The 22,714-nt window shown below is 41.4% G+C and overlaps 1 protein-coding gene across 1 annotated transcript; it reads left to right on the top strand.

Annotated features, from left to right (window-relative positions):
- The first annotated feature begins 14,229 nt into the window (after nt 1-14,229).
- Nucleotides 14,230-15,057, top strand: LOC147424408 (uncharacterized). The gene has a single exon (XM_086499958.1). The coding sequence runs from the start codon at nt 14,230-14,232 to the stop codon at nt 15,055-15,057; it is 828 nt and encodes a 275-aa protein (XP_086356084.1).
- Nucleotides 15,058-22,714: the final 7,657 nt, after the last annotated feature.

The raw sequence follows: 22,714 nt of genomic DNA, 5'->3' as shown, positions 1-22,714 counted from the left end.
CAGTGGACCCACCTAGAGCGTCCCGAAACCAGCCGAACCCTGATGATGACTACTGAGGCAATGACTGTGAATGATAGGCAGAGAGCGTCGGGATATGACATCCCGTCTGCCATGAAATCCTCAATGTTGCGAAAGCGTGGTGTGGAAGAAGAAGACATGGTTTGCATTTATCACGACAAAGATTAAACTAGGGTATAAAATTTGAATATATGATTAAAAATTTACATATTGATTTTTTTCAAACATTGGATTTTTTAACATTGGATTCTCTATAGTATCCAATGTGGAAAGAATCCAATGTGTGTCTACAACCTATAAAAGAGTCTTGCAAAGCCTCGAGTGCTAATAAGATATTAGTGTGTGTATTGACTAATAAGAGATTATTGTGTTTATGATTAGTGTGATCGATTGCGTGATCACTTGGACGGTCATTGGGGCCTAATACGTCACCTACGACTTAATCATGGAGGTATGTTTCTGTTTTTGTGTTGATTGTTGTTTAATTTAACATAATTAGTATGTGTTTTAGTGTTGGCTTATTTAATTGGCTTGTGCACACACTAATTAGTGTGTGCATTGGCTTGTGCACACACTAATTAGTGTGTTTTAACATACACTAATTAGTGTGTGCATTAGATTGTGCATTGGCTTGTGCACACACTAATTAGTGTGTTTTAACATACACTAATTAGTGTGTGCATTAGATTGTGCACACACTAATTAGTGTGTGTTAAAACACACTAATTAGTGTGTGCATTAGTTTGTGCATACACTAATTAGTGTATGCATTGGCGTGAATAATTGGCTTGTTTAATTGGCTTGTGCACACACTAATTAGTGTGTGTTAACATACACTAATTAGTGTGTGCATTGGCTTGTGTAATTGGACTAATCACACACTAATTAGTGTGTGCATTGACCAATTCCATTGGTCAATGCACACACTAATCACACACTAAATAGTGTGTGTATTGACCAATCACATTGGCCAATGCACACACTAATCACATACACTAAATAATGTGTGTATTGGCCAATCCAATTGATCAATGCACACACTAATCCAAAACTAATTAATGTGTGCATTGACCAATCACATTGGCCAATGCACACACTAATAGCACACTAATTAGTGTGTACATTGACCAATCACATTGGTCAATGCACACATTAATCACACACAAATTAGTGTGTGTTAATGAGCACTAATTAGTGTGTGCATTGACCAATCACATTGGCCAATGCACACACTAATAACACACTAATTAGTGTGTACATTGACCAATCACATTGGTCAATGCACACACTAATCACACACTAATTAGTGTGTGAATCGGCCAACCCCATTGGCCAATGCACACACTAATAACACACTAATTAGTGTGTGCATTGACCAATCACATTGGCCAATGCACACTAATAGCGCACTAATTAGTGTGTACATTGACCAATCACATTGGTCAATGCACACACTAATCACACACAAATTAGTGTGTGTTAATGAGCACTAATTAGTGTGTGCATTGACCAATCACATTGGCCAATGCACACACTAATCACACATTAATTAGTGTGTGCATTGACCAATCACATTGGCCAATGCACACATTAATAACACATTAATTAGTGTGTGCATTGACCAATCACATTGGTCAATGCACACACTAATTAGTGTGTGTTAACACACACTAATTAGTGTGTGCATGGCCAATCCCAAATTTAACATATTAGGTTATGCAAGTAATAAAATCTAACAAGTTTAGATTTTCCAAGTAACTAATAATTAACAAATTTAAGTTTTGGTGTGTCTTTACTTACACTAATTAGTGTGTGCATTAGAATAATACACACACTAATTAGTGTGTAAAGAACACATGCACTAATTAGTGTGTAAAGAACGTACACATGCACTAATTAGTGTGTGTAATTAGTGTGTGTGTATGCATGTGTGTGTATGCGTGTGTATGAGTGTATGCATGTGTGTATGCGTGTGAAAAAATCAAAAAACATAACAACAAAACTTACATGGAATTGAAGCGCTTGTTGGGAGAGGGTAGGAGAGTGGAAGAGTAGAGATGATGGAGAGTAGAAGAGTAGAGATGGAGCTAGAGCTCAAGGTTGTAAGGTTCGCGCTCTCGGCTTCTGTGGAGAAGACGATGAAATTCGAATTTTAGGGCTTTGAACTTCGCGGGGCACGTGGGTGCCCCTATTTATAAAAAAATTTGAAATTTGATTTTCCGCTGCTATTACCGCGTCTCTTACCGCAAACATTACCGCGTATATTATCGCGGCGCAAATTCGGGCCAAATAAGCAAATGGCCATGTTCTGACATTATTACTATTGATCCTCACAATCTATTGGTACTATGTTTTTTATAAAATATATATAAAATGAAAGTATTTCTAGTACTTTGAAATTGACATTTTTACCTAAATGGTTAATTTTTACTTTTTACTGATATTTTATTAACATTCTTTGGTAATTTGATTTTAATTAGTGTATGTAATTTATTAATGTAGGTTGCTTGGGATGATTTTGGCCCGTCCACTGAACCGGATAGATCACGGTGGTTGGCTGAGCGATTACCATGCCCATGCGTGCGGTACAAATGCGCCATTGCTCGACTTCGACGGATATGCTTGAGCCATGTAGAAGATTATGGACTATGGGACGATCCTCGCAAGCGTGCATGGATGGAAACAAACGATCTGCGAATTGTTGCGGCTATTGACGTCACCCCATATTGGCGTGTGGTTGGTGGAGGAGGGGAAAGGAGGGTGGAAGAGCGCATGCGCCAGGAATCCATTAGAGAGGGAGGAAGTACATCAAATCAGCCAAGTACTGCTGCTCCCTCTTATCCGAGTGACCACATCCCATCTCCTTACGTGGATGCAGAAAACGACCATTTGCATAGAATGGTTGAGGATCTCTTTGCACGAGAGGAGGAGCATGAACCAGAGTGTGCATGCGAAGAAGCTTCCGAGTGAACGAGGAGTAAGCTACTCGATTCGCCACACACCGCACTATATGATAGATGCTCTTACTCCATTTTAAGGGCTTCTCTCGAAGTCCTTAACCTTCAGGCGATGTTTGGATGAAGCAATGCTAGTGTCGACGCACTTTTAAGGTATGTTTACAGATTGTGAAGGATGCTTGTGGAGTGCATAAATTAGCTTCTAATGTACTTTCTTCTTGTGATAGGCTACTAGGAAAGATGCTGCCAGCTGGCAATCACATGCCAGAGAACAGACGAAAAGCCCGCGAAGTGGTGATTGCATTAGGGATGGATTATGATCGCATTCATGCTTGCGTGAACGATTGTGTGCTCTTTCGTAATGAGCATGCCGATTGTGACACATGTCCATCGTGCGGGGAACTTAGGTTCAAAGAAGGAATGCAGAGCAATAGATTTCCACGTAAAGTTTTGAGGCATTTTCCACTCATCCCTCGCATCCAACACATGTTTAGATCGAAGGGTACGAGCGAGCTTTTGAGTTGGCATGCAAAAAACCGCTCCACAGATGGTATTATGAGAGTGCCAGTTGACTCACCAGCGTGGAAGCACATAGAGGACACATGGCCAGAGTTCAGGGATGAGCCTCGTCACTTGAGGATTGGGTTAGCTAGTGATGGAGTGAATCCATTTGGGCACCGCTCTACTTCATGGAGCACTTGGCCAGTGGTTGTTGTAAACTACAATATTCCGCCTTGGGAGGCAACAAAAAAGGGAAACATTTTACTATCACTTCTCATTCCAGGAAAGCACAAGGTAAAAAACATGGATGTATATCTGCAGCCACTTATTGATGAGCTTCAAGAACTATGGAGAGGCATAGATGTCATTGACATTTCACGGCCACCACGAGACCGCAATGCTGTCATCAAGTGCATCCTCATGTGGACCATGCATGATTACCCAGGATTTGGAGAGGTATCTGGTAAGTATTCACATGTTAATTGTACTCTTTGCTTTAGGTTTATCGTCTCATGTGTAACGTTTGTTTACCTCTTGGCAGGATTGGCAACATTTGGACATATTGCGTGTCCCACTTGTGGCCCTTCCCTTGTGAGAGAGAGACCTCCTCTTCTTGGGAAGGTGATCTATCCCAACAACCATCGCTTTCTACCTCCTTCACATCGTAGATATGCTCCCCCTATCAATGGAGTGCAGCTATTCCATTGCAACATGGCTGATTGGGCGAAGCATTGGGAGGAGCATCATGGTACCTCACCGCCTCCCAATGGGTTGCCAAATGGTATGTCGAGGTACTCAATCTTCTTGTCGCTCCCCTATTGGGCTTCGTTGAAAATTCAGCACTTATTGGACCCTATGCATGTATTCAAAAATGTTGGGCAAGCTATATGGGATCACATAATTGGCAAGAAGGATTCATTGGGTGCTAGGGAAGATTTAAGAGCCATTAGACGTCTCCCCCCTTCAGCAACGCCCTGCATGGGGGAGCGGGGAAAGATGATTCTCCCAAAAGCACCGTGGATAATGTCAAAGGCAGACCAAGAGCGGACAAAGCAAGTTATTGCATCCATCAAAACTCCAACGGGATATATGCGGTCACTCAAAGGTGCTTTCACAAAAACCAAAAATGGTGGCTCCACTCAATTGTATGGATTGAAATCCCATGATTGGCATAAAATCCTTCAGGTAAGAGTAGAACAATTTGTGGTGTCTATGTGTCCTTATATATAGGTTGACATTCACTAAGATGTTTTATTGCTTGTAGTTTGTACTTCCCATAACTATTAGTGGTTATGGGGACACTAAGGTGAAGGCTGTAATATTCAAAGTGGGTGAGATTGTGAGGTAATGGGTTTCTTTCAAGTTCTATATCATGTTGTGCATGCATGAACTTTGGAATTTTTTTTCATCTACTATATAACGTTTGCCCTGTAGATTTGTGAGCTCCAAGGAGATAGAAGTAGAAGCCATACCAGTAGCCCATCAGCTAGCAGTAGAGGCACTGTGTGCTATTGAGGATGCATTCCCACGTACAATCCTTGTTAGCCAAATACACCTATTGCTTCACCTTGTTGAGGAGATTGCCATTTGTGGGGTGGTTCACTCTAGATGGATGTTCTTCTTGGAGAGATTCTTGAAGACTTTAAAGGATTTTGTTAGATTGAGGTCACAACCGGAGGTATGCAAAATAAATACAATATAGATAGCATTTAAACGCTATGGAGTTACTAATAAAAATATGTGGTTTTAATGTTTTCAGGCGAGCATGGCAGAAGGTTGGGTGGTGCAAGAGGCATTTGTGTATGTCTCACAGTATCTCATCACAGTGGATCCATCATTGCCTCGTCTGTGGAGTGAAGAAGAGGATCCTAGGAAGCACTCAACCATTCCCAGTGGAAAAGGCTCACTCTTGGTCACGGATAGAGAGTTTCATGCCATAGTCAACAACTACTCTTTACTCAATGCCACTATCATGACCAAATGGGTCAATATGTACTTGGAAGCCCGCGCAGCTAGAGAAAGGGATAGAGTTGCATGGAAGAGGTCCCATGGAGATAGACGTGCACCTCCTTTTCCTAAAGATCTTGCAAAATATCCTAACTTGATTCAAGTAGAGTGGATCCATAATGCCATGACCAATGCCAAAGCACAAGGAGAACAAATAAGCCCTAAAGAATGGGAGTATGCGCGAGGATGCTTGCGCAAGGTGAGTGTGTATATGTTATGTATACATGTATGCAAATCACTTAATGAAATGCGATGTAACCTCTTATGCATTGTGATTGTAGGGTCTCATTTTCAACTCCATTTGGTCCGAAGGCCGACATTTTTGCACCCGCAAGATAGATGAGCGTCGGACCACTAATGATTGTGGCGTGATGGGAAACTTTGACACAACAACAGATGAGGTCAGATATTGTGGTACTATAGAGAGAATAATCAAAGTGGATTTTAGATCTTTTCACAAAATCCTCTTTGAGTGTCGATGGTTTGCGGGTGAGGTCAAAAGACATGAAAATGGGCTCATTATGGTGGATTCCACCCAATTCCATCGGGGAAAAACTGACAACTTGGTATATCCTAGTAGTTGCGAGCAGGTAATTTAGGGTATGTGCAATTAACTTAAATTAAAAATTTAAGTTATGTATATTAGCTTATTCTTAGTGTGTGACTTACAGGTCTTTTATGTGCCATGTATATTTCAAAGAAGACTTTGGTATGTCATTCCAGTCACGCCGCGGGGTAGATCTATCTTTGCAGAGACGGACATTGAGCCAGTAATTGATCCCATCATACCATCACCACAAGATGCAGAGGAAGATGTAGTAGAAGTTGAAGAAGGTTAGCCAAGCCTTGCAAATAGTCATCTTGAGGAGGAGGAAGAGGGAGAAAGCGATGATGATTCTACAGGAGGTGATGGAGAGGAGGAAGAATCTCTGAATTTGTTTATTGATTTGAATACTATGGGTCTAAATATGGATCCTAGTGCTTGTAGAGATCTTATACAAGATGAGAATTAAAAAAAATCTCCATTCTTTCACTTGGTGTAGTATATGATTAATTTGCAAATGTTTCGATATGTGCTTATGAATAGTATTTGTAATGGTTTTGTTGTGAGTTCAATGATTTATGTATAGAATTTTTAGAGTGAAAGAGAGATTAAGTGAAGTGAGCAAGCATTCTGGAGAGTGTAGGAGTTGTATTGGATTTAAATGGAAACCCGAGGGAGAGGGAGGGGGAAGGGGGTCCAGCCTGTCTTAGCGGTAATGTTTGCAGCAATAATCGCGGATATTTGCACGGTAATATGTGCGATAAAGTGCCACTTCTGCATCAAAACGATTCTCTCTCCTCATTTTGAATTCCTCTCTCTTGTTTTGCGATAATGGCCCGCGGTAAACACCACGATCTCTCATAGTGAAAAAATACCCCCCGCCCTTCTTTCTCTTGTTTCTCTCATTGAATTTACACCTTCTCTCTACAAATCACAATAAAACAGCACGGTAAACACTTGGAGATTTTCATAGTGAGCCCGTGACTCCCTCAGAGTTTGAGCGAGAGGAGATGGCTTGGTGGGATGCCAGGCAAGGACGACAACTTGTTGCCACCCTTGCTACGAAGAAGGATGTTTACCTCTTTTTGAGCAGAAGCAGCTCCAACACGCTGATAGCCGTTTTTTGACTCTCCATAATTACCATAGTAAGTTACTCCACCCTACCAAATTCACCCAAACGCTATGGCTATCCCTACCATTTCACTGTATATAGGTGCGTGTGAGTTAGGGGACTTTTCCCATATCTCCTTACTGAAATAAAAAACCCTCAATTAGCTAGGCATTAGGCTAGTTGAGCCAAAAAAAAATATAAAATATAAAAAATATAAGTATATTATGGCCCATGCGTATGTAAATATTTCTTTGTATATAGGGCCTAAATAAAAGATTTTTTCATAATTATTTTGGTATTTATTTAAATATTTCTACCTAGGTGTGTGTTATTTATGCTCTGTACATTGCCTCACCATTACCACAATTTTTCTTACCATTTTTCATACTCTTTATTCCATATAGAAATATTTTCATGTAAGCTTCTCTTATATTTGGTGTAACTCCAACCTAACAAAAATCCAAAAAAACTAGTTTTATTTATGTGTATATTTTTTCACTATTGTGATTTTTCCCTTCCTACATCTATTTTGTTTTTTTTTCTAAAAAATTAGAACACCAAAAATATTTATCTTTTTATGGTAGCCTCACAATGAGAGAGATTTCTTTTGACCCCTTTATATTTTTTCCACTTATATTTGACATGTACATATTTTTTAGACCCCTCAATATTTGATTTTCTTAGTTGTACTATTCACTTATATCATAATCTCAACAATATCTTCAATTATAGACCTACCAAATAAGGTCAAGGGTAGGTGGCATGCATACATGCACTATGGAGGGCTCACTCTTGGAGGTATTCAAAAGAATCATCCAAAGAAGGACCCCACAAGGACCTTGTGTAGTGGAAAAAAACGGTCTGTTTTGCTGAATTTTTAAAGTTCACTTGCTCTCCGAATTTGAAAAGGTGATACAAACAAAAGTTGTAGCTCGTGGGCTGAACTTTTGCCTCACATTTTTTCATATTTTTTTGAGCTACGAGCTGTGAGCTATGATTTTATTAGTGGACCCCAGTTTTCCCATGCTATGCAGCCACACTCTCTCTTCCACTTTATCATTTTCCTCTTTCACACACACTTCTCCACTCATCATCCCCATCTCTCTCACCACTCCTCTCTGCACACTACTCACCTTCTCCTCAACCTTGAAGAATAAGAGAAACCATGGTGAACTCATACCTCCCACACACAATTCCATTCCAAAATTGACCACCTAGTCTCATTTTTCCTCATCCAAATTACCCATATCTATCAAAAAAACCACAAAATTCAGCCTCTTCTCTTAAAAGACAGCATCATGGTGGTTGATTACTCAGCTTCAATTACCTTGTCTCTCAAGGAAGGTCAAGAGTGGAGAAAAAATGTACCATCAAAGCTAGTGGACCGTCAACAAGCGTCAAAATCGGCCCTACTCAAGACACTTGGAGCATCAACCTTGTAAGAAATCCACCTTTTCTTACCTCTTAAGAGTTTTTCTTCCTTATTTGTATCCTACATGGATACTCCCATTGTAAATATCCAATTCCATTTGTAAATTAATACTAACTCTACTAACACTAACCCACTATGAAAAGTCCTATCACCTCCATTTCTCTCCTCTCTCTTTCCCCACCAACTTCTTGATAATTCCAAGCAAAAGAAATTAGATAAATTGCTGAAAATCTAACCCAACCATGGTTAGAGGAGTAACCCTAGCCTTCAAAATTGCTATAAAAGGAGGGTGTAGCTAGCACAAAAGTGGGGGAGCCATAAGCAAGAGCACTATGCTATAGCTTGAGAAGCAAAGCTCAACCTCTCTAGAAGGAGCTCTTGAGTGGAAGCTCATTGTCTTATGCATGTGCATGTGTTGTAATAGGGGATTAGCAAGGGAACTCTATGCCATTGTAAGAGAGAGAGTGATCATTCAATTGAGAGTAGGAAATCTATCATTTCTCCTACTAGTGTAAGCCCAACATTTGCTGAATCAAGGAGGGTGGATTTGGACTAAGCTTGGATACTTTGTCTCCCTTCCAACGTGAAGTAATGGACAACAATGATGCGTAAGTGTCTTGGTGTTTTTTGTTAAGTTCTTGATAGCTTGTCTCTGGTGTTGTCATCAATCTAGCCATAAATCCCACATACTGTAAGAGGACCTTGTCTCTCAAGGAAGGTCAAGAGTGGAGAAAAAATGTACCGTCAAAGCTAGTGGACCGTCAACAAGCGTCAAAATCAGCCCTACTCAAGACACTTGGAGCATCAACCTTGTAAGAAATCCACCTTTTCTTACCTCTTAAGAGTTTTTCTTCCTTATTTGTATCCTACATGGATACTCCCATTGTAAATATCCAATTCCATTTGTAAATTAATACTAACTCTACTAACACTAACCCACTATGAAAAGTCCTATCACCTCCATTTCTCTCCTCTCTCTTTCCCCACCAACTTCTTGATAATTCCAAGCAAAAGAAATTAGATAAATTGCTGAAAATCTAACCCAACCATGGTTAGAGGAGTAACCCTAGCCTTCAAAATTGCTATAAAAGGAGGGTGTAGCTAGCACAAAAGTGGGGGATCCATAAGCAAGAGCACTATGCTATAGCTTGAGAAGCAAAGCTCAACCTCTCTAGAAGGAGCTCTTGAGTGGAAGCTCATTGTCTTATGCATGTGCATGTGTTGTAATAGGGGATTAGCAAGGGAACTCTATGCCATTGTAAGAGAGAGAGTGATCATTCAATTGAGAGTAGGAAATCTATCATTTCTCCTACTAGTGTAAGCCCAACATTTGCTGAATCAAGGAGGGTGGATTTGGACTAAGCTTGGATACTTTGTCTCCCTTCCAACGTGAAGTAATGGACAACAATGATGCGTAAGTGTCTTGGTGTTTTTTGTTAAGTTCTTGATAGCTTGTCTCTGGTGTTGTCATCAATCTAGCCATAAATCCCACATACTGTAAGAGGGCGACAGGGTGGAGAGGACTCCCCTGGCTTTAAGACAGTGATTGGGGTGGTTTTTTTTGTGATGTGTTGTGGTGAAATTTACGCAAGCTATGTTGAACAAATACTAATCTCACTTTGATTTGTCATGACAGATTTGTAAGAAGGTATTAATGCAACAAGCACCCCCTCCCCCTTTCTCTCTCTTTCTTACATATATAATTGTGTTTGCTTGATCATTGCCGATACGTTTCAAAGCAGCCCGAGCACTCTCTCTCTCTCTCTCTCTCTCTACGCGTCCTAGTTCGCATCCAAAACTAGGTGGTGCCCCTTGTGTAGTTGGGATTTGGCTGTGGGTTTGTTGTTTTGGTTTGTGTTGTGTTGTGCCCCAGCCCCATTGAGCAGCACGGGAGCCTTGAAGGGTGTCTAGAGGTTGCTCTTCTTGTTGCCCGCCCCGGACCGCCTCAACGCGCGATGAGGATGGAAAGCTCATCATTCTCGACCTACTGATGCAAATGGGTTTTGGGCCGCCGTCTCCTCGGTTATGGAAAGAGCCACCCACTCACAAAAATATGCAACGCTCACTAAGAGTGAGGCTCAAAGAGTCTCTCTCTCTCTCTCTCTCTCTCTCTCTCTCTCTCTCTCTCTCTCTCTCTATGCCCACGTCTGTGACGTTGGGCTGTAGGAGTCACTCATCGGACACCAAGAGTGAGGCTCAAAGAGTCTCTCTCTCTCTCTCTCTCTCTCTCTCTCTCTCTCTCTCTCTCTCTCAATGCCCACGTCTGTGACGTTGGGCTGCAGGAGTCACTCATCGGATGGATAAAATGAGGGTATGTGTCCGAGGGAGGGGCCAGAATCCCTCTCGGCTATATAGACAATATAGATTCTTCATACTTTTTTTTGGTACACAAACATTTTATCAAATTCACTCTTTTTTTTTGGTACCCGGAGATTTTATCAAATTCATCACTTTGTAACTTGTTTGGTCTTATAGGTCACTTCGGGCTTTTTGAAGACAATAATGTGCAATGTGAAAAGGATGTTCGCGATGAGGGTTCAAAACAGTGCCCACTGCCACTGTCCAGTGTCCACGCCTTTCAATGGCCCAATGCGCCCTTTCACAGTCACGGTCCCACAATGGACCACACAAATGCACTCGCAACCGAGGCGTGACTCACTTACCATCTCACACAATCCAAACCAATCAATTTTTCAAGCATATAAAATTCCTTTCCTTGAATTTTCCAAGAGGAAATTTAATAAAATTACGTTAATTTTTTGGCGTTTTTGCGGTATTTTTTTCTATTTCGGGATGGAATTTCTTATTTTCCCCTTGCTCTAAATCGGCAAAAATGACAATTGTTTAGATTTTTGCATTATTTTTCTCTATTTCGAGGTGAAATTTCTCCTTTTCCCCTTGCTTTGAACCGGCAAAAACGAAACGATATTAAGAGAGAGACGCATTTTTCGTAACACTGGGACTCCAGTCTACAAAGCGATGGGGGCTCTGAGCCTCTCTCTCTCCATGCAATATCAGCATTTTTTGAATTAAAAATGGCACAATATTAAGCTGAGACGCATTTTTCACGAACACTGCTCTCTCTCTCTCTCTCTCTCTCTCTCTCTCTCTCTCTCTCTCTCTCTCGTCAATGGTCATGCAGTCTCCCGTCTCTCTTCCTCCAGGACCGACGTCCAGGCTGCTCGCACACGCTAGGCTCTCTCTCTCTCTCTCTCTCTCTCTCTCTCACTTGCAGGTGTGCACTCTTATGCACTCTTATGCTTGCTATCGTATGCTCCAAATTATCTGAATCAATCTCCTATTGACACACGATCGGGGGAAGGACGGGGGGAAATTCCCGAAACACCCCTCAAAATCTCAAAAATTCCCAACATACCCTCGTACCTATTTTGGTTGAATTGTTCAAGATTTCCTAATCTTTTTTCCCTTTTGACAGCCGAGATCGTTTTTTGAGTCACCTTCAAAGCCTACATAACCAACTCAAATTCTACATAACCAACTCAAATTTTAGTTATAGCATCTTGTATTGATAAACAATCAGTCTCGTTATGAAAAGCTAATCTTCGGAGGTATTCAATCTCACAACCACCAGGGGTATTTTGGGAATTTTGGAAAATTTGAAAGGGCAACAGCTCACGTATGAGAGAGAGAGAGAGAGAGAGAGAGAGGAGGGGGGGAGAGGATTGACCACTTGTTCCGCTCGTTTCGCTACTCGTTGCTAGCCTTCTCTCGCAGACTCCGAAATTCTAGCGGAGGGCATGCGTCACGGAGGTGATGCGGTCAGAGGGCGTGCCAGGGCCGCAACTGACAATCTCCCTTGCACCAGCATTGGACGCGTTTAGATCCTCCACGTGCACGGGATCTATCTCATTGCTGAGAGAGCGATGATGATGATGACAAGGCAGGGCTAAATGGAGTGGAGTGGCTCTGACCAGCAACAACAGCAAGCAACACCAACATGAGCCACCTTTGGCTGCACTCTTCAGCTGTTGCGCATTGAAATCCATGCAGGCGGTGGCCTGTCTCGCAACCTCTTGCTCTGCGCCTCCACCGTGGCGTCCATGCAGCTGCACCAGGCTATTGGAGGTGCACAAAATGCAAGTGAAGTGGAGGAGGAGGAGGAAAGTGGGAGGATGATGGCAAGGAAGGGCTAAATAGAGTGGAGTGGCTCTGACCAGCAACAGCAAGCAGCGCCAACATGAGCCACCTGTGGTGGCTGCACTCTTGAGCTATTGCACGCCGAAATCCATGCAGGTGGTGGCCTGCCTCGCAACCTCTCATTCTACGCCTCCACCATGGCGTCCATGCAACTCCACCAGGCTACTGCAGGTGCATGAAACGCAAGCAAAGTGGAGGAGGAGGAGGAGAAGAGAGAGAGAGAGAGAGAGAGATTGCAGTTCTCAAGAGACTGCCGCTCCGTAGTCTGACACCACCGCTCCTCTGTTGTATTGTATTTAAAACAAGGGAAAATTACCAAAATACCCCTCTAATTTGTGGAAATTCCCAATATACCCCTCAAATTTCAAAAATTCCCAAAATACCCTCGTATCTATTTTCGTTGGATTCTCCAAGATTTTCTAATCCATATTCTTGTTTGACAATTGAGATCGGTTTTTGAGTGCTTACATGTAATTTGTCGCCAATTACCTCACACAAAAAAGAGAAATATGTCTAAAATTAATGAAGCAATTCATCTCCAAAGACTACATAACCGACTCAAATTTTAGTTTTATCATCCTGTATGGTAGACAATCACTCTTCTTATGAAAAGCTACAACTTTTTTTGTTTTTGGAGAAATTTACTCTCACAATCAGGGGTAATTTGGGAATTTTGGAAAATTTGAAGGGCATTTTGGGAATTTATGACAAATTATGGGGGTACTTTGGGAATTTTTGAAATTTGAGGGCTATTTTGGGAATTTCCACAAATTAGAGGGATATTTTGGTAATTTTCCCTTAAAACAATTAATCCCCTTGGCACACCATTCACACAAAGAACTGGCCGGCAACGAAGGCCGTTTCTCTCTCTCTCTCTCTCTCTCTCTCTCTCTCTCTCTCTCTCTCTCTCTCTCTCTCTCTCAGTCCGCTGACTGCAGACCACACCCGTCGGATGAAGGAAATCTTGCCATGTGGCGGGGGGGGGGGGGGGGGGGGGGGGGGTGGGAAGCCGGAATCCCTCCCCCTTTTATAATGGGTAAATTACCAAAATCCCTTCCAATTTGCGGAAATTCCCAAAACGCCCATCGTATTTTCATTATTCCCAAAAAGCCCATCGTATTATGTCTGTATACGGTTTTGCCCGAAACTGAGCGAAAACCAGCGAGCTGTTGTGCAGAGGTACTCGCCAAAACGAGCAGCAGGGAATACTGTTGCACAGAGGTACTCGCCAATGAGCAGCAGGGAATATTGTTGTGCAAATACACTCGCCAGCTCCGAGTCCCAATCTGCTTACATGGCCCTTGAGGTCGACAACTCAAAGAAACGAGGGGAGACTTGAGTGCGATGTATGGGCATGGTTATGTGCAAGGCAAATGTGCATCCGCATAGTGCAGGATACAAATGTGCATCCGGATAGTGCAGGATACATATTGATGCAAGAGCTCTTTGTTGTTTGTATGTAAACAAGTGTGGTATTGCGGATACACACAAGAGGGAAACCATGGCTGAGAGTAATGCAAATGCATCAGAGAATAATGCTACCGTCTTTGCAACTCTTTCTCTTGGTGCTCAATTTGAATCTCTCGATGTGCTTTGTTCAAAGATTCAAGAACAAGCAATCAAGTCTCATGTGGAGCTTAGGCATGCCAAGCGTGATCGATCCAGATATACAGTTGTCTGCAAGGCAAAGGGATGCATGTGGCGCTTGCATGCGTCTTTGGTCTCTGGTGGACCTGGATGTATGGTCAAGGCATTTCATGATGAGCACACTTGTGGTGGTGCTACACAACTTGGAAACAAGGAAGCCACTGCTGAATGGGTTGCAACAAGGTATGTAGAGAAACTTCGAGACCATCCAATGTATAGGCCGAAGGAGATCATGGCCGATTTGTGTCGAGAAGTTGGAGTGGCAATTTCGTACAAGGTTGCTTGGAAGGCGAAGCAACTTGCTTTGGGTATTATTCATGGTGATCATGCAAAATCTTATGAAAAGCTTCAGTCTTATTGCGACAAGCTTGTGGCTAGCAATCCGGGCACTATGGCCCATCTACAGAAAACCACTGAAGGTCGTTTTTTTCGAATGTTTCTTGCATTCGGAGCATGCATTGCTGGTTTCACGCATTGTCGTGACTTTATTTGGTTGGATGGCACATTCTTAACAAGCAAATATCTTGGTGCTTTGTTGACAGCCACAGGGATTGATGCTATGGGGGCCTTGTTGCCGATAGCATTTGGTGTAGTAGATGCGGAAAATGAAGACAATCGGGTGTGGTTTTTGCAAAATGTACATGATTGTATGGCGAGTGTCAATGCGGTTACTTTTGTATGAGACAAGCAAAAAGGTCTTCTCCCAGCTGTGGAGCTTGTCTTTCCAGGATGTGAGCATGCATATTGTATGCGCCATTTGGATGCTAACCTCAAGAAGAAATGCAACAATGGAGAATTTATTCGATTGTTTTGGGTAGCAACTTATGCTAACACTATGAGCGACTACAATGCGGCTATCGAGGGGATGAGAGTTATAAGTCCTTCGAAAGGGGGTAAAACTACACGACGCCTACTGGAAACGCTCTCGGAACGCTGAATTTGCCATTGCGAAAATCGAGAACCTGTTTGCACTTTTGAAAGTGCGCACGCGGAGGGGAAGACAGCAAGGAAAAACCCTACTCTGATACTAGTTGAAGGTGCCAAGGGAAGTGTGTGCGAGTGCAAGTGCGAGAGCAGAGAGAGAGAGAGAGAGAGAGAGAGAGAGAGAGAGAGAGAGAGAGAGAGAGAGAGAGAGAGAGAGAGAGAGAGAGAGAGAGAGAGAGAGAGAGAGAGAGAGAGAGAGAGACCTGCTTTGGATGGAGTGCACAACAACATTATCCTGTTGCAACTCCTTATTCTGTTGTATTTAAGAATAAGTGTATACATGGTTAAGTTAGTAGATGGGTTAGTAGTAAGTGGGATGTCCGACAAGTTGGCTTGAATCCCAACACATTGATGAATGCATGGTTAGCCATTTCACGTGATCGAGGACTTAAGATACTCCTAGAATTCTTTAAAAAAAGTAGGTAGTGAATTCATTCCACACAGGGCATTTCACCTTCCCTAATGCTTGTAGCATGAGGGAGCAATAATCCCTAGTAAAAGCCCTCTCAAGCAAGCTGGATTCCAATTGTAAGATAGTCTTCTTAACACTCTTGAAAAGTTTTTTCTTGGCTTCATCAACTTCAAGAGAGCGGTCGGTGGCCTATGATCTCGCATAAGTGATCAAACATAAGTTTATCCATTTAATCCTAGTCCTTCACTTCATTCCCCTCCCCATCTATGAGCAAGTGGATCTCGCCTCGACCTCTCTTGACTTTTAAGGCTCTGAAAAAGAAGTGCATGTGATTTGCCACCTCCAATTGCAGGTATGTTTCCCTAGATAACATCCTAGTCTTCCTAACTTCCTCGAGTTGTTGTTTGACCAAGTCAATTTTTGCTTCTAGCCATCTTCTGTGCTCATCTTTGGAGGACATCCCTTCGTGTTTTTTGGTGGTAAGCCACTCTACTTTATCTTCCAACTACTTTAGGTGCTCCTCCCAATCGTTCTTGTATCTACGGCCTGCAATTCTGATTGCTTTTTGAATTCTCCTGGTAAATGTATCCCAAGCTTTAGGGTTTTCCACATCCACATCTTTACTAAGTTCTTTCATAGCTTTTTTGGCGAGGATGATGAAAAAGAGGGTCTTTAAACAGGTGAACTCCAATCATAAGTAACTTCTTAAACACTTTAGGGTGTTGTTCTTCTCCTTTGGCTATTCTAAGCTTGATGTAGAGTGGCAAGTAATCTGACATAGACTGTGGGGTTACCACCTTCATATCAAGAAACAAAAAAATAAAATCAACTTGATAAGAGCAGTAGCATCTATCAATCCGAGATGCCATTCGACCATATTGAAGGATGGTGTACATTGTCGAGAAATTTGCGGTCTTGCCAGGAAAGCACCGGGCTTATGGCTGTGAGAGTTTGTGAGAGAACTCAACAAAAACTATAGGAGTTAAACCATAGATGCCATGAATACTAGGGTTTGGAAAGAAGTGCAACCAAAGAAGACTCACTCTTTCTCTCTTGCATTCACACACACAAAGGAAGAACGCAAAAGAGAATGTCAAAACAATACGAAGATGAAAACATCAAGGCTATGGTCATATCGTATCATGGGTAATATGAAAGGGTTAATGGATGAGTTAATGGCATTCAATCTTGGCTGACCAAATAGGCTACGAATTGTTCTTTGGAATTGTAGTTTTGTGCTTACCATAATATATATATTTTGTCTAGTGATTGGGATTAATTGTGTGTACAAATCCTCTTGGTTCATAGCAAGATAACTACGCTTACATCAAAAGAAAAATTATAGTCTATGAGAGGTAGTATGATGGGATTCGGTGATAGAAGTATTTCATTGAGCCTTTCAGGGCCGAAGAGAAACACTATACGTTGTTGAAAGTGTATTTTACGGCTAATCCATACGTTAATTCTAATAGATCGTACAGAGTGAAAGAGATAGAAATGATCATCATGTGGGTTATTCATCTAGGATAATATGTGAGAAATGTAGATATGAGAAAAATGTAGATATGAGAGAAGTGAAGAGATGAGAAGTTTCCCTCCCAACCCCTATTCTTGCCCGTAGGCAATAAGGATACTGCGGGGAGAGATGTACCTGTAGCAAGGAGAACCTAGAATTTGTAGAGAGGATGAATTACTAAGAGTGAGAGAGATAGGTTTGGTTAAGGAGATGAGATTAGATACATATATATATATTTTGGATTAGAGATGAAAATAAAAACAACAAGAAATCAAGAAAACATCAATGTAGAACACATCTTACTTGACAAACCCTTCGGCACCATTATTGATGGAGAGAGAAGAAGAGTGGATAATTCCACTTTGATTGATACACCAAGTGCAAGAACTTCTTTGATTAGAGTTGATCTTCCAAGGTTAGCTTGTTGCAAGAATGGTTAGTCTCCCTCTAGGAGAAAGTGTAGGCTTGGGCTTATGTTAATGGCTAAGTACAATTAGGCATTACTACTCACTCCCTCAAGAATTCCTCTCATCAATGGCTTGAATGCTTGAGTTCTTTCCAAGGAAGAAGAGGTCCCCTTTTATAGGTGAAGGGAACCCCCAAGGGTTTACACAAGAAGAGAGGAGCCAGTGTGAACAGGAATTGGAAAAGTTGGAAATGAGCTGTCCCTGCATGATGTGGGCAGACTGGGGTCCAGTATTTTGATCATATCTCCTCAACCGTGGCTCCAAATAAAAAAGTAAAAATATGAGCAGAAACTTCAGCTCATTAGCTACGATTTTCATCTTAAAATCATTCTCCAATTCGGATTGGAACCTTGTGTAAAAAATTCATCAAAATAGGGTCCATTTATGGCAGCAAAAGTCTTCATGTGGTCTCCTTAGCCTTGACTTTCATTTAATTCCAAAGGACACCTCATGCCATATGAAAGCATGACATTGCTCCTTGAGAAAGTTTTGTAATCATGCTTGCAATAATGCATTAAAATAAGTGTATCTTTGAAATCATGCCACCTAGTGTCCCACTAGGATTTGATTCTCTCCTAGTAGCTATTTAAAAAGAAATATAAGAAAAGTATAAAAAATACATAGAATATATATATATATTGGAGTTTACCCTAGATATAGGATCTAGCTAGGGTGTGAGATGATAATGAAATAGTAGAAATAAAGAATCAATGCTTTTTGCCCCAAGTTAAAGAGGCGGAGCTATTGATGCTTTTCCCATAGTATTTTTTGATGGTAAAGTAAGAATACATTACCCTTGAGATAAATAATAAGATGAGATAGAAAGATTATTTTTATACTTACATATGCATATGTACATTATAGGAAATATAATTATGTATCTAAAAAGTTACAAGATAACTCTTGTAGCATGTGTTCCCACTATGTACATGTCACAGCACGACATTCACCCCCTCTAAACCTGCACATCCTCCGGTATGTGCCAAATTATTTCTTTGTAAGATCAGCCCTCTTGTACATCTTCCTTGCTTTCATCTTCACTGGATGATGCCAGAGCTTCATTTTCACTTTGATCTTCACTTGTATTTTGCTCTTCTTCCTCATCAACATTTTCTGGATCATTGTCTCCTCTTCTCTTAAACATTTTGATCCTTTTTCTTGCAATGGGAATCTTTACTTCTGTGCCATCTAGTTCAGACAAGCTGTAAGTAGCATTTTCATGCACATGTTTTACAACATATGGTCCAAACCATCTTTTTGAAAACTTACGCATGACTGTGTGTTGGTTATCAAGGCTACTATCATACACTAAAACCCAGTCACCTTTGTCAATTGCTTTGCTCCTGAGCCGATGTCGCTTATCAAAGTAGTCCTTGTTTTTCAATCTTGTATTTTTGAGTCGTTCTTTTGCAGCCTCAATGTCTCCAGGTCTTCTCTCTAGTTTCCTTATGCGCAATGCAAGGAGATCTTCTCTACTAAGCCCCTCTTGCCAAGGTAGTACATTCCATGTGGGAATTGTATCCTCAATCGGCATCACTGGCTTTTGACCATGCATTAGCTCCGCAGGCATGTAGCCAGTTACTGAGCTATGTGTTGTACGATCAGCCCATAAAGCGTATGGTAACAGTTTTGGCCACTCACCAACTCTTCCTTCGCAAGCCTTGGCCAAAGCTTTGATGATAGGAGGATGCCCTCTTTCACTCTTTCCATTGCCTTCAGGGTTGTAAGCTGTAGTAAGAGAAAGCTTGATCCCTAATCTAGAAAAGAACTCCCTTGCTTCTTCGGCATCCAGTTCACCTCGATTTGCAGTGATTTTTCCCACACAACCATAACGGCAAATCACCTCATCAAGAAGGAATTTGCACACAGTTTCTGTGGTCTTAGCTCTTAATGCTCTTCCTTCAACCTGGTTAGTTAGGTCCTCTCGTGCAAGAACCAAGTATCTCATCTGCCAGAGTCCTAAAGGCATCGTGACTAGATCCACAACCCATTTATAGTGCATGGCTAGTGGATATGTAGGGTGTAATCCATCACGATGTCGAACATTTGAATACATTTGACAAGTTACACATGACTCTACAAACTGAGATACATCTTTATACATACCCTTCCACCAGTATTTTTCTTTCAACTTGGAGAAGGTTGCCCACACACCCCTGTGTCCAGCCCATAGACTCTCATGAAACTCTTGCATGAGCTTTACTTGAGTCTATTTTTTACATATAACCCGTTGTGGTGTAGCACCCTTTTGCTTAGGATGCTTCCACAAGTAACCATCCCTTAAAAAGTACCCATATGCTTTCCTACGTATCCTCTTGAATTCTTGTTCAGACCAATCATCCTGTTTTGTTAGAGTACTCAAGTACCTTCCAATAAAAAGCCAATCACCTTCGTAAAGATCTTTCAAGAACAATTCAAGTGAATTAGTCATGCAGACATTGTTACCTTTGACATGAGAGATAGAATAGAATTTTGTGCCTACATCATCTCCCTCATCAATCATTTGTGACTCATCTTCATACCTTGCCCTTGATAGCATATCAGCCACTGTATTGTCTTTACCTGCAATGTGCTTAAACTCGGGATTTAAGGACTTGATGTAGGCAATCCATCGCAACATAGCAATGTCTGGTGTTGAGCAGCTTGTAATCATCCCAAGAAGTGGTAGACAATCTGTTTCTACAACCACACATGCATCAATTAGGTACTCTTTCCCACTTTTCAAGGCTGTAACCATACCCCATAAATCTCTCTTTATCTGTGGATAGTTTCTTTGGCGAGCACTTAGTACCTTTGCTCCAAATCTTACCACATACCTGTGTCCTTCTTTGTCATCTTGCCCTATTGCCCATCCAATCCCTGTAGGACTGGTATCTACTGTCACAATCACTGGCCTTTGACACTCATAGTCTACCTTTCTCAAAGTCGTTGCTGACTGGAGTAACTCCTTTAGCTTTTTCATGGATTTTACATGTGCTTCTGTCCATTTAAACTTTTGATTCTTTCTAAGCAGTTGATAAAGAGGATCAGCTACATGTGCATAATGTGGAATCCAAATAACATAGAAGACACATGCTCCCAGAAACCTTCTAACCTAAGTGATGCTAGTGCATGTTTCTTTCATTCTTTGGATGGCATCTACCTTTGATGGACAAGGTTTCCTACCATATGGCCCGCACATGTGCCCCACAATGAGCACTCCTTTGATACCAAACATAGACTTTTTCCCTGACAATGTAAGATTCACTTCTTCCAACCTAGACAAAATTTTATCACAATCATTTATGTGATTTACCACAAACCTGCGACATCCCTTGAGATCCAAAGCTTCATCTTTGTCACTTTCTTTACATCCTTTGATAGGCAAATCATCAATGAAAGGCATTGTGATTTGAGGAATAAAGTCACGTAAGACCTTATTCATCCCATTCATCATATGTGCAACCGAGTTGGTTGCTCCCTGTGGCAAGGTACACATCCTTACCAAACCCAAAGGTGTCCTCATGGTTGTCAAGTCTCTGCTTTCGATTGCAAGCTGAAATTTATCATACCCTGAGTAGAGATCCCCCATTGAGTAGATTGCCCTCCCTGCAAACGCCTCTACAAATTCATCCACAATTGGACCTGTTCCTACATTTCTAATTGTCACCTTGTTCACTGGTTGCATATCTTGGATGAAGCGTAGAGAACCATTCTTCTTTGGAACTGTGAACCACCTGTTTGAGTATGGAGCACAAGAAGGCTCCAAGATTCCCATTTTGATTTTCTCATTTAGTAGCTCTACTAACTTTGGCAAATGAGCCTTTGGAACCGGAATAGGCCGCAGATTCCAAGGCACATGAGGTATTGTGAAAATTACCATAGGAGCTACAATATAAGGATCAACACATCCTATCTCATGTGGCTCAAATGCAAAAGCCTTACCATGCTTTGAAAGCATTTCTTTGAAGCACTTTGTCTCCTCCTGTGTTAGAAACTCCTTGCAACCAATCTGCAACTCTTGAAAAGACTCCTTTGTGAAGGTATGCCCGATCTTTTTAGGATTCCGCAAACTTGGTTGTAAAGAAGCCTGTTCAATCTTTTCCCTGTTGTTGGGTGGTAAGGGTGAAGCTACTGGTTTCACCTTCTTTGCTACACTCTTGTATTTAGTTTCAACATGGACTTCTGGGCCTACTGTTTGGCTTTCTTTAAAGGCTTCTATTACTTGATACATTTCCATAGAGCAAACTTCCACAACTTCATTTTCAAGATGCAAACTAGAACTCATTATAGCATCAAGCTCACCCATATTATCTACAAAAGAAACTTGTTCACACAAACCCAAAACATTTTCAGTAGGCTCTAGCAACCCACTCTTTTTCATGCCTATTTGTACATTATGCACATATTGCTTCTCACATCTCTTCAAATTTTCAAGTTTTGTAAAACATACTGATCCATTCTTTGTTACCAAGGAGCTCGTTGAAAATGCTTCACCTATTTTTGGATCAGGCGAGACCCTTTTTCTTTCTGTACCACTGCAATCCCGCTTTACAATGGTACTTGGCCAAAACCCATCATTTCTCTATGATCATGAAACTCTTTGCTTACCTTTGGTAGAGGATGTTCTCTGAGGTTGTCACGATTTCTTTCATGGTTTACACAAACTGTGAGGAATTGGACAGCACGTTTACCATCTTTGCTACGTATCCTAGCATATGCTGAACCATCGTCCATTACCTTTGTTTCCATTCGAACTCCCACAATGTAGGGCTGTCCAAGGATGAGATGATATGAAGATGTATCGTGTACAAAGAAGTTTTGGTCAATCTTTACATCACCTATTGTTACCTTCACACCTGGACATGCTGCATACAATTCACCGGATGAATTGTTTGCCACTTTTACCATCCAACCATGATCTGTGTCCATTGGCCATTTGCACTTGTTGTAGAGACTCTTTGACATTATGTTTATTTCT

Source organism: Adiantum capillus-veneris, chromosome 25, assembly GCF_014529385.1.
Source record: "Adiantum capillus-veneris isolate H3 chromosome 25, ASM1452938v2, whole genome shotgun sequence".
Lineage (NCBI taxonomy): Eukaryota > Viridiplantae > Streptophyta > Polypodiopsida > Polypodiales > Pteridaceae > Adiantum > Adiantum capillus-veneris.
This window is presented reverse-complemented; position numbering and strand designations above follow the sequence as displayed.